Source organism: Polypterus senegalus, chromosome 6 (assembly GCF_016835505.1).
Source record: "Polypterus senegalus isolate Bchr_013 chromosome 6, ASM1683550v1, whole genome shotgun sequence".
Classification (NCBI taxonomy): domain Eukaryota; kingdom Metazoa; phylum Chordata; class Cladistia; order Polypteriformes; family Polypteridae; genus Polypterus; species Polypterus senegalus.
This window is the reverse complement of record NC_053159.1, coordinates 66078872-66095555: the sequence shown is the minus strand read 5'-3', so window position 1 is coordinate 66095555 and position 16684 is coordinate 66078872. Positions and strand designations below refer to the sequence as shown.

Sequence of the window (16684 nt, the reverse complement as noted above, 5' to 3'; positions counted from 1 at the left end):
ATAATCCATAAAAAGAACGTGGAGTAAAACCAATAAATAGAAAAAACAATCCTTAAAAATCGGAGGTTAAAATCTTCTCTTGGAAGCAGTTTTAAAACCAACAACAAACAAATCCGGTGTTCTTTTTGTTAGCGTCTCACCTGCTTATCCCGTATGGGCCACGCAGCAGGCAAGACGCTCTCTACAGCTGCCCTCCTCAAACACACGCAAGACTGGAGACCTCCCGATCCCTGGCTTCGGTTTGGCTCTCATCCCAGCCTCGAGACTTGGACTCCTTGGTCTCCAGGACGCTCACACCAAGGACTGCCACTCCAAGCCTCCCGACTTCCGCTGCCTTTCTGCGGCCTTCTGCGGCTCGTCGCTTTCACCTTGGTCACTCCCGCTACCTGCTCGCTCAGCGGGAGCGACATCAACACAAACACGTGGGTGTCGGCCTAACACCCAGCTTCCATGCAGCTGTCCACGAGCGCTCATTCGCTCGCACGTCCGCTCGCTCTTCGCGGCTCTCTCCCTCTCACCGACCTGCTTCCTCTCCTGCTCCCGGTAACCTCCGTCCTCTCCTTTCCTTTCTCCGATCGTTCTTACACTACCCCACAACCGACTCGCGCTTCTTTTTAAAACGTGAGGGGCCATCACAGCTGCAGCATTAGCCACGGGAGCAATCACGAATGTGGGCAGTTCCTCACCTGTGCACACGGTGAGAAACGCCCACATCGACGACTGCCCCGCGGCTCGCTACAACAACGCCCCCCTCATGAAGCCGCCTCGGGTGCGATGATTATTTATTTAAAATCAATGGCCTTTACTCAACGAGCTGTGGACCCATAACACCACAGACAGGTGTTCACGTAAAAAGAAAATCATTGAGTTGCTCTCAAAACATATTACTTAGATATATTTTAGTAAAAAATGTTATGTACTAATTGTAAATACTAGTGTTCGCTTTCTTGGTTTTTATATTTTACTAAGACCTCAGAAGTTTTCCAGTTTCCTCCCAGTTTTCATATTTAGTATATAAAAACTAAGCAAGTATTATTACAAAGAAAAAATATTACATTGTTTAAAAATAGGTTTATAGCTGTTAAGGTATTCGAGAAAATTAAAGTGTTGTTTATATAGATAAGTCATTTTTATATGAATACTAGGGGGTTCCCCCTTGCTCGCTTCGCTTGCCAACCCCCAGTCTATGCTATGCACCAGCCACTTCGTGTCTCTGCCGCTTGCGTTGTGAAGAGGGGGGCTGAACGCACCCCAAGGAGACACAGTTGCTCCTCCGAAACCCCCTCTTAAACGGTGATACAATGGGAAACAAATAGTTTGGGTTTTTTTTTAACCTCCTCTTTGCTCAATCAGCTGCTGGCTTCCAGCTGCTGCCGTGCCTCGTGATCTGCATCTCGCACAGTGCTTCAAACATTTAAAAGCCTGTACAGCAGCTGTCCTACTCTTTGTCTTTTTTTTCTGGCCCCAGGTGTACTTACATTTTTTGGCACAAAATATCATCTCACGGGATATGAGTTCTTCATATTTTTTAGTTTATAATTTAAAAACAGAATAAGAATCTGAAAACCTAACAACATCACACTAAAGTTTGATAAATTCTGAAAAGAATGATACCAAACATATATATGTAGGTTTTAAAATAAGCCCGATTTAAAGCATGACTAAAATGTCACATAAAATCGTTACACAAAATCTTTGCACTTTTAAGCTTAGGATTTTGTATATAGAGAGTAGATTTAAGTTCCAGATTTATTAGAGAGACACTTGTCATCCTCTTTGTACAGTTTTTCTATTATTGTTGTTGCTCTTGTCCTGTTCAAAGAAAACTGTCAGTTAATGGGCTACTTTGGGCTTTAGTTGAATCTGTTTGCAAGATTAGCCTTATATAATGGCTATTAGGTTTGTTATTTTCCTGAAAACCTTTTTTGTGAAAATAGCTTAATTTCCTAATAACATCCTCTTTGAAAATATCACTAGGTCTTTCAAAAATGGATCTCTGTACAAAGTGTTTTTCTTTTAAAACAGTTTCATGTTAGTTCTTCGATTATACTGATTTCTCCACACACACACCTCTCCTAGTGACATCTCATCCTTTGTGAGACTTTTTGTATAACAGCTTTTTCACAAGGGTCCACCTCAAGTATCAAATTGGCACGGTTTTACAATAATTAGGATCTATTAATCAGTATATATATATTATGTTTCACAGTGTTTTGTATACAAAAACTGAAACTTAAATTTTTCTAAGAAAAATGTTAAGCAGGTGTGACAAAGTATGACAAATATAAGTGTCAACATAGGTAAGGAGCAGTGGGGCATGTTGGTAATTACCGGTACATTGTGTTATATACTGTACATACATACATACATACATATATGCCCAACTTTTCATCTTCTTAAGCTGTTTATCCAGGTTAGGGTCATGGGTCAGCTGGAACCTATCCTAGCAAACATATGGCACAATGCAGGGGACAACACCTTGTCAGGGCATACATACTGTACATGCATATTATAAAATCTTATCAAAGGACAATTTTTTTCCAAAACTTAGAACCATTAGGAAATTTAAGTTAGTCCCACACTAGATGAATAAGGAGCTAAGGCAGAAACTGTGAAAGAAAAGGTAAATAAGTCCAGAACGGTGTGACTGTAGAGCCTATGAGCCCATAATAGCATGCTGGAAAAGCTAAAAAGCAGTTACTGTGGAACATTTCAGAACAGGAGAAAGTTGTCCTGAAGGGGTTCTTCCAAATTTTAATAGTAAAACAGCAAACACTCCACTGTTTTTTTAAATTAGGAAACAGAAGGGTGAAATAATAAATGGTCTTACTCATGCTTTCACATGTGTAGAAGTCCATAATCTCCCAGTAGCTGCAGGGATAATTATGGAGGTACTAAACAATTTGGAAATTGAAGCAAAACAGCAAATTGGAATAAAAAGTCAGAAATCAAATGAAGTAACAAATCTGGTTAACATTTACCTATATTGTAGAGAGCTTAAGAAATTTTCTGATAACAGCTCTTAAATGTGCATTTTTTGTAATCACTGCATACTTAAAAAAATTCCTAAAGTTTGGAAAATTGCAAACATTGTGCCATTATATAAAACATGTAATATGAGTAACAACAACCAGTAAGATTAATGTTTATCATGGGTAAATTATTATTAGAGAAAAAATCAAGCAATATTTATCTAATAAGGGTGTATTAGTGAACAGTTGAAAAAAGGGGGTTTAAAATACTAGAATTGTGTTAGAAAACAACAAAACTATGAGATCAGAAAGGATATTTACAATATTGTCTTAATTTTCAAAAGGCTTTGTTAAGCTAACAGGTTGAAAAAAAAGTAATCTGACTAAGAAAAAAATGCTTAAATTCAGATAGCAAAGAGTCATGAAGTTTTTTCTGAATGTAAATGTACACAATAAAAATGGTAAATGGCATGCTGGATAACATTGCTGATTACACCAAACTTGTTGGAAGATTTTACCTATGAATCTCAGGAGTTCACGGGCACATGGTCCTAAAAAGCTTCAAAAAATGCCCACTTGAGGAGGAAACCATCAAATGAACTTTTAATATTTATAAATAAAAAGATTTATTAAAAATGCTCTGTAATAACAAGAAGCCATGTGGAGCACAAAAAATTAACTGGAATGGTAAAGGAAGTCCAAGGTGAACAAAGCCCCAATATGAAATCCAATAGTGGCCAAGAACAGAGCACAAAATGTTAAAAAATGCAATTAATCACAAAAACACAAAGCACCCGCAGAATCACAGTAAATGCTTACCAACTCCCAAGCACATTTGAATGAACGATTGGGACTGTGGATTGCTCTTGTCTTTATAGGGTTGAGGGCAGTCCTTTGTGGTGGTGGGCAGGTAGCCCCACCTTTTGGGGAACTACTCACAAAACACAAGGAATGTAACCAAGGCATGCATACATAGACAAAGTCAAATACAAAGAATAATGTAAATAAACAGAAGTTAAATAATGTTAATGTAAATAATGTAAATAAACAGAAGTTAAATAATGGTAATGTAATGTAAATGTAAATAAACAGAAGTTAAATAATGGTAATGTAATGTAAATGTAAATAATGTAAATAAGCAGAAGTTAAATGAATGCAGACAAAACAATATGAATAGGAAGGCTAATAAGATGTTAGGTTACATAGCATTCTGTGTGAAGTACAAACTTTTGGCTTTGTTTTAAGCTATTCAGTGCATTAGTTAGCATGAATTAGATTTTAATACAGAGCAAAATAGATGAGGCTTTTAAAAGTAGCTGGGGAGCAGGCCAGAATCTTACCTCATCTACCCAGCAGAGGTTCACTAGAGTTCAGGCAAACTTCTAACGCACCTGCTGGTGTTTAGCTGGAGCAGGCCCCAAAAGTGGTGAGCTGACAAACCAACTATAAAAATCTCAGTATCTGTAATGAAAACCTCACATGGAAAAGGATAACAATCAACTTTCAACTTGTATTCGAAGGGAAAAAAAGAATCTTTATTAAGTAATGATTTATTCTTACAAAATATCAAAATACAAAGAAAATCTCAAAGAACAAACAGAGGCACGAAAGGCAATCCAAAGCCAACAAAAGGCCCAATGCACAGTCCAGCAATTGGAATCATTAAAGCAAAACGAAAAATATTCAAAAAAAGCAATACTTTGCACGTAACTCCCACAAACAACAATGAGCCCTACTCCTGAACTGAGGTCTTCAGTATAAATATCCTGAGAGGGGGCTCGGGAGTAATGACATCATGGTGGCCATAGCTCCTTGGGCTACATTGCAAAAAACATGGAACATATCTACATTTAAAGGGACAGAACACTATTACATACATCATATGTGAAATCTACAGAAGTAACATAAAGACATGTGAAGAAACTATTCAAAAGTAACTAAAACAACAATACACATGACTTCAGTGGAGGCATCGCCAAGGATAGGAAAAACTGAAACTGTTGAATGTTTACAAATGAATTTAAGAGAAGAAGTGTTAAAAGTTATGAGGATAATTAGTAAAGTGTATTCCAGCTGTTACTTTTAAAATTAGGTTTTTAAATGGATTGTTGGCCCATGGGTGGAATCTTTTAAAGGATGAATTTCATGCAAAGGTTAGAACATTTTTATTTACACAGGTGACCATGGATTTGTAGATTATGTTAGCAAATAGTATGGTAAATATGAGTACTTTGGTGGTCTTCAAATCTTGACTTTATGATAAAAGTGGTTTGCTTGTTTTTGCAAATTTCATCAATGTGCACTTTACAAAACAATGAAGAATGTACTACACAGCAATACAACACATATAGTGAATGATCACATTCTCAAACCTGCTTAGTTTAGGGTTGTGGGTGGTAATTGCTCAGTAAAACTTAAATCACAAAATAATGCAGAGAGACCGTTCTTGGTGATAATATTTTTTCTTCAATAGTTTGGAGGTCCTATTCAAACTTCATGGGGAATAATTTTGCTACAGCAGAAATGACATTGTATTAAGGTGAGGGTTTTCATCCCACTGAAATGCATAAATACATACATACATTCTTAACCCAAATCCAATTCAGGCCTATGGGGGCCTAGTGGTCACTTCAAATGCTTACTAAAAATTCCTTTCCACTTCCACAGATAAAGAAAGGTAAAAAAACACTATGTAAAAATGCACTTTGCTTGTTTTGATATAAGCCCATGTAAAAGCAGAGGCATAAGTAAGATAATAACAAGTAATGGTAAAAGGTTTCTCTTTAGCCAAGCTTGGAGGTGTTCCATTCCTGGAATACCTTGTGGTTTTCCATTTCTTATCCTCCGATAGCCTTCTAATTTTCTTCAGGACATACTTTATATTTTATAGTTTAGGTAAAGTATGTTTAGTTAAAGACACATTATAAAACCATCATTCATATATTTCTTTACCTGTTGGTAAGAATATGCAGTGTTTTTTACCTTTTAGAATTCATTGCATGTTTTTGTTAACATCTACACACCAAATAAACAGCATATTTATGAGATATTTATGTTTCCATGTCAGACATTGATTGTTACACCATCTGCCATAAAATGAATGTGTTCATGCACCCGAGTTACTGTCGAACGCTACATGCCAAAGGGGTACTACAGTCACTGGTGCAAGTTACTGTGACTTGCTGGAGACCAATGTGAAGCCTGCTATTCAACCCAAACAGTGGGGACTGCTGTCTCAGGGAGTCCTTTTGCTGCAAGACAATGCCTGCCCACACACTGCTAAGAACACCAAGGCTTGTCTGGAGAAAATGAAGTTTGAGGTATTGCCAGGCTTAGTGACTTCCACATTTCCCCAACACAAATACTGAAATTTCCTGCATTGTGTACAGCGATTAGGGGGCTAATCTCTTTCTTGTCATTCTACTTGATCGTACTCCTGTTGCATTTGCCACGTAGACACTGCACCTCGCTGCAGTGTTACAATGCTGAAGTCACCAGGCATATCACGATGGTTCAGTCATAAGTTGCCATATACATCAGTTTCACTATCCGTGTCAACATCTGATGACAAATTAATATTGTCGTAACAATTGTTTGATTCAACAAATGGTTTAGTTTCAGTTTGTTTTGTAACTGACTTTATAATCTCTCGTTTACAAGTCATTGTGTTTTGGTTTGAAGGTTCCACCCAACTCATGAATGTTAATGACTTACCACAGAGCGACAAAACACATAGGAATATTAATGTTTTTTTTTTTGCAGCATGATGTTTTTTTTATCCACTGGATGGCAGCACAATAATGTCCTGAGTGTTTTTGGGGTTTTAAAAAATAAAGTGAATTATTAAATAACACCCCAAATCTAACTTGTGGTTAACCGTAATTACAAAGAATTCTAAGCCCGAATCATACTCTGGGTTATTAAAACTGTTTTGTTTTAGAAAGTCATCAGAGTGTGCCTAATAAGAATAACCTTTATTGAAATGAATTAAATTTTAACAACCTGATATCAAGTATTAAACGCCTGATAATCATGTTTTTCTCTAGCATCACTATATTATGGGATTACCATTTTCTGTTTTGCCTACTGTATTTTTACTTTTAATCTGTTGTAGAGGCAAGCTACCTATACATTTTATGTTAGAAATATGAGTAGGTTATATATGACTAACTTCTTAAAATAGGAATTTAATGTGGATGATACAGAAGTTTGTGGAGATGTTTAGTGTGGACAAGTACATAGCCATAAAGCTAGCATATAACATCTGTCTGGTTGTGCCGTTTTTAAAAAACATCTAATTGTGGAGCAGAGTTATAATGATAACTAATAAGAACAGAAGACCACATACAATGTGTTCCTTATTTGTAGTTGTTGTTTTAAAATACAAACTAATCTGTATGTAATATGTTATAAGGAAGCTTTAATCCCTGTTAAAGTACTCATATGCACTATCACTGTATGCTCTTCAAGAACATTACCTGATTATTATCATACTCTTTTAGGTAAATCTGTCACTAGTTTCTAGTAGGGCAAGATTTTGGCAATGCTGAATGGAGCTCTTGTCCCAGCATCCAGAAATTGTCTTCTCAAGCAATTGTATGTTTTTTAAACTGCATGTTGGTCGAACTTGCAAGTAAGTGTTTCGCTGTATTTAGTACACATGACTGACAGTGCTACTTATTAATACTACTACTCTGATGTGGTGTCCAGATAAACTCATTTTTGAGATGTTGCATATTAATACTGTATTTAGATGGTTAGTGTGCACTCTCAGTTCCCATTTTCATGTGTGCAGACCCCAGGATTTATCAAATAACTGGAAGTTATCCCAGTAGCGATGGTTACTAGGCAAGTTTCAGTCCATCACAAGGCCCACTCGTGCACAAACACAAAGGCAACTTGAAATTACAAGTTAACCACAACTGCACATCTTTGTGGATCTCTGGGGAAATTAAATATAAAATAACATATGGAATGCAAAGTGTGGATTTTATTTACAAGACAGGAAGTGGATATGAGAGTAAATCTGATGATTTGTCCACGCTATTGTATAGTTTGATCTTTGTCCTTGGGCTGTCCTGCTTGGACTTACAAGTAGATGACTGACAAAAGAAGTGTGTCCCTTTACCAGTAACATCACACAGCAAATATGTCATCCATGCAGCTTCTTTTACTTCTGAAAGCACAATGTTCTTCTCTCAGTTCAGTGTGAATTGTGGATTCCATTTGAACCAGAAGAAATCCATAGAGCACTTTTTTATGGACAAACAACTGGGTAATTCTTTCTGCAGTTGTTAGAGCTTTAGAGGTTACGAATCACAAAGAATGTTTTTCTCTTCCTAGATGGTAGTGAAAAAATGGATCAGCACCTCCCTTGTAATGTTGATATCAACCTTCAAACTTTCAACATTAATGCCAGCAGCCTTGTATACATTTGTTACAGATAGTATAACTGGGGAAAAAAAAAGAAAACCAAATAGCAGAACAAGGAGCAGTTAAGGTTTGTAGAGATTAAGAAATAATCTTGAGCATTGGCTGTGTCAGGTGTTGGTATGCCAAATAAGTAGAAGTCTATATTGTTTGCTCTGTAGATCATCAAAGTAGTGAAAATGTGAGAGGGGGCAAAGTTGACTTTTCACCCATCATCACTTAGGGCAAGTCCCCTAGAATTATGGGCACCCTTGGTAGTGATAAGCAAAACAGGCTATGTAAAATTCTTGGTTATTGGTGGTTTTGTTCTTGCATTCAAATTCTGAAAGACTAAAAATTGCTGTCATGTTAATGTAGGAACTAGTCTCCTGCAACCCTGAATTGGAAAAATAGGTTATAAAATGGAGACACAGATGATTTTTGTTTCCCATTTAGCACATTAGCTTACAATAAAATTGCATATCACAAGAACATGTGAAAATATGATTTTTAATGTAGCAACAGCAGAAAACTTTCACGGGTTCTTAATTCCTTTGCAAGGCACTACATGTATAGTGGAACTGTATCAATCATAAAATATCGTGATTAGAAAAAGACAGTCTCCTCAAAAGTAGCCGATGGCCTTTCTTGGAGTTTGTCAGTTTTACATTGCAGTTTCTGCTTTTGGAAAAATTAATTTTGTTTTTTCCTTTTTTTTTTTTTTTGAGTAGACTACTGAGGATTTACCAAAAAACTATACACAAAATTACCATTAAAAATAGTCTTCCTTTACTTTTCTCTGTGTTTAATTATGGTGATGTAATGAGGAGGGTATTTTTTATTTTTATTTTTTACTCAGGTAAATATGATGACACTGGCTGAGCAAATCATTGAAGCTACACCAGATAGAATAAAGCGTGAAAACTTTGTCTCAGTGGATGCTATCCCTTTGGCGGAAAGATTGGATAGTGCTGGTGTCAGTAACCCCATGAGCTGGCTGGCCAGTTACCTTGCTGACGTTGAGCACCTCCCAAGTCTTATTCATATTCGGTGAGTAATTTTTCTTTTTTGTTTAAAATTCTGCACAGTAGTATGCTATTAATTTGAGCAAGCGATTTATTTTATTGTGCAGAGCTGTGTGAGATGTGCTATTTTTGATGACTTTTGCTGTGCAGTACAGTTATTTTTATTGCCATGTCCAATTGAGGGCAATCTCGTAATCTGGGGAGCTCAGAGGTTCTATGAAGTGTACAATGTTAAGATTTCTCAAGGACTTACAAGAGCCACTTCAGTATGTGTATTTGTTATAGTGGTGCAATTTGTCTTCAGGGAGGAAGTATTGAAAATCTTGAAGGGTAAAGGGCTAATGCATTCTATATATTTATGTATATATGTGCGTGAGTCTGTGTCTTTATGCATGTTTGTGTATAAACACATACACACAAGGTGGACCAAAAGTAGGAATACTATATTTATTCATACTTTATTCCTATGGACTTCTGTTTTTGGGGCATAGTAAAGGAGATGATTTTTAAAAGGAAGCCCTAAACAGTGGACAAATTGAAGGAGTTAATCTTGCAAGCATTTATGGACAATGATGTAAAATGGAATTTGTGTGTTACTCTGTGTCATAGTATCTGTGACCAGATCCAGGAATATTGCAACGTTGATGGAGGACATTTCGAGACCCTGGAGAAACTAAGCATGTCCCCAATCAGTACTGTATACACACTCAGTACCTGTAAAAAACAATAATGAGTTAATACTGTATACCTACGTTTGGCCTACCCTTTATGTATGTGTGTATATATAATGAATAAACGCATATCTGCTAGACTTTTCAAAAGTATTTCACTCTAAATTTACAGATCCTTCTACACTGAACCTTTGACACCCTCCTCAAACCCCAGCCTCAGTCCAGCCAGTTCTCCTGTTAGTGAAAGGGGCTTTGATAAGCCCAGTTTTCCTTCTGCTGCAGACTGGACAGACTTCCTCACTGCCTCCAATAACAAAGTGGAGAGAGAACTGGCACAGCTGACTTTGTCTGATCCTGAACAAAGAGAGCTGTATGAAGCAGCCCGTCTTGTGCAGAGCGCATTTCGCAAATACAAGGTGACTAAATACTTGATCAGATATATGAGCAACTACTGATATCTATAGATAGATGTTTATGCCACAAAGCATTAGCACTTAAGAACGTTGATAAATAAAATAGCCAATTAGCAATGTGGGGATTAAGAGAACTAAACTAAGCTGTTAAGTTTTCCATGTACTTTCCAAGTTTCTATACTTTATCCAGCTCAGAACTGCACTTAACTCCACTAACAGTGTTGTAATTTTTTTTTTTCCTGAAACGTACTCTTGTTTAAATAGGGGCGATCGCTGAGGGAGCAACAAGAAGTAGCAGCTGCTGTCATTCAACGTTGCTACAGGAAATACAAGCAGGTAAAACTGAGTATGAAGATTGTATGTAGGCTCCTCCCAAAACGTTTTGTCAACAGAAAAATTCTAAAGGAAAAACTTATTTTTTAATAATGGGAGTAACAGGTTTAAAGGCATTCTCCAGGTTTTGTTTTTGGTTTTGCCCATATTGATCTTTCATACCTAGGTATCATTGCCTTGACAGCTCCAGGGACCTAGTTTTGATTCCCAGCCCAGTAACTGTATTTTTGCAGTTGACTTAGCTTATTCTTCCCGGGTTCTTACAGGTTTTCTTTAGGTACTCCAGTTTCCTACTGTATTAAGTTAATTTGTAGGTCTACACTGGTTCACTGTAAGTTAGCAGAGATGTGCGTGTGAGTGTTTACAACTGTTATGCTATCCAAGGCTAATTTCTGCTTCATGCTTCAGTCATTACATAATGATGTTGTTCCTTTTTTTTTTTTACACTTATCCTTTTATTCAAGAAACAGAACGTAAGGACTAAACACAATCCAAATAAGCAAATGAAAGTAACATGACAAGTACATGAGCATACTCTAAAGACAATCCATGAAACTCTGCACTCAGCCCCTAATGAGAGAGAGAACTAACACAACATCTTAAAATAATTGTTTTAAGCGATAAAACAGCAAATAAAAAGACTTCGACACAGGCCCAGTATATTTACTTTTGAAATATCTTACCAAGCTGTTAAAAAATTCTGAACAGATCCATGTGAATAAAATTTCATTGCTTTCCAATTTGAAATAATACAGAACAATACTTATCCAATGAGTTATACAGTAGAGTGAACTAAAATTCGTCCAGTTGAGCAAAATAAGTGCAAGTAGTATAGTATAGAATATTACAACTGATTTTTCATAGCGCTGTTTTATACGTTCTGGTATTGTTCTGTATATTGCTGTTAAGGGGTTTAGGAGTTATCTTAAATCAACCCTATCTAGGAGATATGCAAATATTTTGGCATGAAGTGTTTTGGGAATGCCCTACACTTAAATCATGTGACTTAGCAGTGCAAGGGCTTAATGATATTGCTCCTAAGTTGGATTGTACAATGGGTACATTTTAGACGATTTTAGATGAGATATATGTGAATGGTAATCAATTTTAGTTGAATTATAGAATTATATAGCTTGGCATATATTGAGCTGGAGTGTGTAATACATAATAATTATTAATAGTACTAATATGTTTTATTTATATAGCACCTTTCATACTTGAATTAAATTCTTTATCTGAACGTTTAATCAAAACATCAGTTTTCTATTGTTCCCCAAGATAATTCCTGCAAGCAGGTCCTCCAGCTTACAGGGAAAACTTGGGGTTTGGTGTCAGGATTGTCACTCCAACCACCATAAAATCCTCCCACTGGTGCTAGGGTGTCACCCACTGCACTCGGGCCCCAATCCAGGCTTGTCATGAGGTGGCTGCTGCAACGTGTTATGTGTTAACACATGCTCCCAACTCCTCTCTCTCTCCTCTAAGATCATCCTTGAAATGTTTTGTTATACTTGGAAGATTCTTTCTGAATCCTTTTCCACTCAAGCCAATATCACATTAGCGATAGATATACTGTAGATGAAAGATGAGGGAAGTTGGGTAGGTTGCTTTAAACAAAGTTTCTATTTTGTATATAGAAGAAAAAGTGTGTTGCTAGAAAATTAGATTTGGAGACCACATTATCAATATAGAGATGTCTAAATGTCACAATCCCTGACATCTTTTATAGATTGAGTACAGCATATATGCACCATTGTTCAAAAGTGTTGTAAAGATTAACCATATTTATTGGGTCCCCAGGACTTTAAACTGTCTGTATTTTGACAAACAGCTACCATAAAGAGTGCACATACACACAACAGTGTTTTTGCTTACTGAATAGTTTTTGTCTGATTAAATAAATGGAAACTGAAGTTTCTTGTAGCTGTGTCATCATTTTTATAAAACTTGTTTATCCATCGCACAACTGGTTCTTAAGGTGGTATTTAGTCATCACAGTTTACAAACTTTATATACTCCTTCAGTGTGCAGTAAATTTCATTAGTCACTAGTGACAAATGTCTTCCTTAGGACACACAGTAGGTCACTTGATACATTCATTGGTCGCTCCGTTTGGCTGCGTTTTCCCAAAATTACCAAAGTTCAGCAGCTTCAAATCAACAAATGGGATTCAACAAAAGCCTGACGCGCAGAAATGATTCCACAGACAAAATATCTTTGTTTTCAAAAGTTTAGGTAAGTTTCAAAATAAAATAGTTCACACAAAAAAAAGAAAATTAAAATAGCAAAAAAGGAAAAATTAATATTAAGAAAAGTTCAATTCTAAGCTTAATCATGTTACATCTCAAATCGTTATTATTAACTTAACATTTCTGAACCATTTCAAAACGGCCAGAAAACTGTATGCTTATCCCATTTCTAAATTTAAAATGAGTCTTTTAAGTCCCTATGTACTGGGACCTGTTCTAAACAACAACTGAGCTTATTGTCACACTGTTTCTCAGTTACTGTAAGAAGGTTCTATCTCTTGCTGACTTATAGGGGGAAAAGACTACACCATAAGTTATGACTATGAAAGAAATTAATATTCTATTCAAATTAAGCAAACATTAATCAGTTTGACTCAAAACTTTACCTTTCTAAGATTGGCTCTTACACTCCTGGTTAAATCCACAAAGAGTTGTGTTTGAAATAATACAACTATTTATTATCATTAGTACCGTACATCAAAATCGCGAAATGGAATTTTTGGACAGTTACAATACTTTTATACTTTGTATATGAGAAAGTAAAACAAAGGTGTGGGGACTTATGAGGCCCTAAGAACAATGTAAAAGTAAGCATGCTGTTAGAATTCATTCTCCTTGCCGAAAGCATTGGTGATAGGCCATTATCTGCATATGCTTCTATTGAAGATATGTGATCATTTATATAGCTACTTTTTTAAATCATATTTCATGTTGTTATTTTTGCATTCAACAGCGAAAACCTGTTACAAATGTTTCTCTGTCAAAGTTAATTCCTACATAGGTGCTAACATCAAAAGATTTTAGCTTCCTTTGTGACAAAAACTGTGGTTCTCAGCTTCTAATAGAACTACTTAAGTAAAATGGCTTTTTCACTTTACTCGCTTGACTGTTTATTAGAAGTTTCCATTCTGCTTGGTTGTAACTAAGCAAACTGCAAGTCTTTACGCTGTGGGTGTAGATACAGTATTACTTAGATAAGTGGGGGGATCAGCGCAGTCTTTTCTAGTCTAATATAATCTGTAAACTTATCTTTCTTATCTTTCTTCCAAGCTTACATGGATAGCCTTGAAGGTAATGCTACAGTTTCAGTCATTTTACTTTCCAATTAAGAAGCTATACAGTACTGTCAGGCACTGCTTTATATCTAATCTTTTTTTAAACTTTACATTTTGGAGATGTTTACAATTACAGAAACGTCAATTATTAATTAAGGGATGTTTCTTTGTGTTATTGATGGTGGATCACCGTTACGTATTTTAACCATTTAAGTGTCAATAGAGTTCAACTAATTACTTTTTAAAGAGTACAGTATTGGTGTCTTCGTTAAGATCATATTATAGTTAGTAACTTCAATATCTTTGTTACTTTCCTTTCTCAGTATGCACTTTATAAAAAGATGACGCAGGCCGCCATCCTTATCCAGAGTAAATTCCGCAGTTATCATGAGCAGAAGAAGTTTCAGCAGAGCCGACGGGCAGCTGTGCTTATTCAGCAATATTACCGCAGCTACAAAGAATTTGGAAGGCTACGGCCCAATCGGCGCAGTCACAAGCTTAAGTAAGTTGCTTTAGTGCTCTCAATTCAAAACAGTTTTTCAAGTAATAATTGTTGAAGAACCTTTTGTGTTTGTGTATAAGAAAAAGGGTTTTAGAGGAACTACATTCTCTTTACTTTTTCTGGGGATTTTACAGTTTGATATGTATGCTTTTATACTCCCAAAATTGAATAGCACATAAAGTTCTGTAGCTTACATATTTATTAATATGCTTATCCTGTAGGTAGCATATTCAAGTATCTTCTGCAGAAAAATGGGCAAAAATGTGTGTAAAATTAGTTTTGCCGGGCATGATACAATGACAGAGCAGACATTCTGACTAACCATTATTTATTCCCCCAGCAGTCTGCTCACAAAAAAACAGGACCAGGCTGCACGCAAAATTATGAGATTCCTGCGCCGTTGCCGTCATAGGTGAGTTTCTCTATACTCTTAAGTACCACAATCCTTCATTAATACATCAATATAAAAAATGTAGGCTGTTTCAGCTGACACTAGTAGATTCTTAACTGGGTATTGCTGGTGCCACATAGTGTACAGACTATAGCAGCAATTCCAAGGTTCCATGAAGTCACCTCATTAGTCCATTCTGTCAAGTTCCCTGCCCTTCTTGACCATTAGCTACAATAATTTTGCACAGAAGGTATAATTATACCACAGAAACATCTCTTAATGTACCACTTTCAAGAATATTTCTATGAACCTTGCCTAATGTTTAGTAAACATTCCTGTTGTATTCTGCTTACACAGTAACTGCCTGACTTTTACTCCATGTAGAAATGATATTTTAACATTTTACTTTGGACAGCACAAGCTAGGGACCTTTTAGTCCACAGTGGAGTGATTATGTATGACTGTTTACCACAGAGCAGCCTGCACACATAGAATTCCCATCATTAAAGTATTTGTCAACTTCCAAACAGAGTTGTTGCTCTGTTCATCAGCTTAGAGTAAGTTACAAATGACCAAAATCTTTGGAACTATTTTAGCAGATGTTCTAGTCTTCCATCTCACTGGAGCCTCCCTCAACATTGCCACCACTCCTCCTAGTACTATTCCACTGTGTGCTAATAGCTGTCTGGTATTGTTTTGCTATCACTCTGAAGCCCTCTGATGGATCATAGACTGTACAAGCGGGTGAGTGAGGCCTCTGCTTCAAAGCCTTTGGATCTGTCTATCGCTACATCTACATAGCCTTGGTCTTTGTTTTTTTTTTTTTGTTTTTTTTTTAGTTTTTTTTTGTTTTGTTTTTTTTTTTTATCTGCTGCTTGGTGCCTGCTTGCATGATAGCTGCAGACTGAACACTGGTACTCATCCTTATGCTGACTTCAGGGACCACTAGTGACTAACAGGAATGATCAACAAGGCCTGACTAACAACTCTGGCTCCATTATTTTTTTCTGAAATGGGGCAATCAACATACTTGTGAGCAGAAATGACCATTACAGCATCAAGTATTGTGCAGTGGGCCTGATGATGTTGCATGAGTCCAGTAGAGCCTTTCGCTATAGTAAATTCCAGGCATGCTCAGAAATGTGTAATTCATTGTTGGTGATTTAACAAGGAATGATGTGCCTGTCTTTATAGTGTAAAAAGAGCTAAAATAGGTGAGAAATGCCCTCTAATTTCATGCTGTAAAACTGATAAGAATTTGGATGACCATATGTCTGTAATATGTTTTCATTATTTCTGCCAAAGGTTCAGATTCAAACGCTTTAATTATAGTAATATGATTCTTATTATTGCTGTATAAGCATCTGAATTTCCATAGGCTGCAAACTACAGATATACTATAACTATTCACTCATTTGTCTTAGAAACATGTTTGATATTTCAAGAATGATGGATGAAAATATGAATTGTATTTCTTATAATAAATGCAGTAGGCACTGGCATACACAGCAGTTGGTGCTGCATGTTTTATAATTTTACAGTTCAAGAATCATTACACTTTAAATAAATATTATAGATCTATCACTGACTTTTAAAATAAAAACAGTTGACAAGCCTGAAGCAACATTTTTTAATGCTCAAGTCCTATTAAAAAGAAAATATCT

At 36.2% G+C, this 16684-nt stretch overlaps 1 protein-coding gene across 10 annotated transcripts in view; it reads left to right on the top strand.

Moving 5' to 3' along the window:
* The window catches only part of LOC120531118 (calmodulin-binding transcription activator 1-like), a 202265-nt gene that overhangs the window by 180819 nt on the left and 4762 nt on the right, over positions 1–16684 (top strand). For 3 of the 10 annotated variants that reach the window (XM_039756226.1, XM_039756217.1, XM_039756227.1), the window contains 7 exons: positions 9241–9431; positions 10250–10493; positions 10755–10826; positions 14123–14143; positions 14451–14629; positions 14970–15041; positions 15734–15764. In XM_039756226.1, the coding sequence (XP_039612160.1) occupies positions 9241–9431; positions 10250–10493; positions 10755–10826; positions 14123–14143; positions 14451–14629; positions 14970–15041; positions 15734–15764 (810 nt within the window). Of the gene's footprint in view, positions 1–9240; positions 9432–10249; positions 10494–10754; positions 10827–14122; positions 14144–14450; positions 14630–14969; positions 15042–15616; positions 15693–15733; positions 15765–16684 lie in introns of those variants that run through there. The other 7 variants (XM_039756219.1, XM_039756222.1, XM_039756221.1 and 4 more) reach the window with 7 other exon arrangements.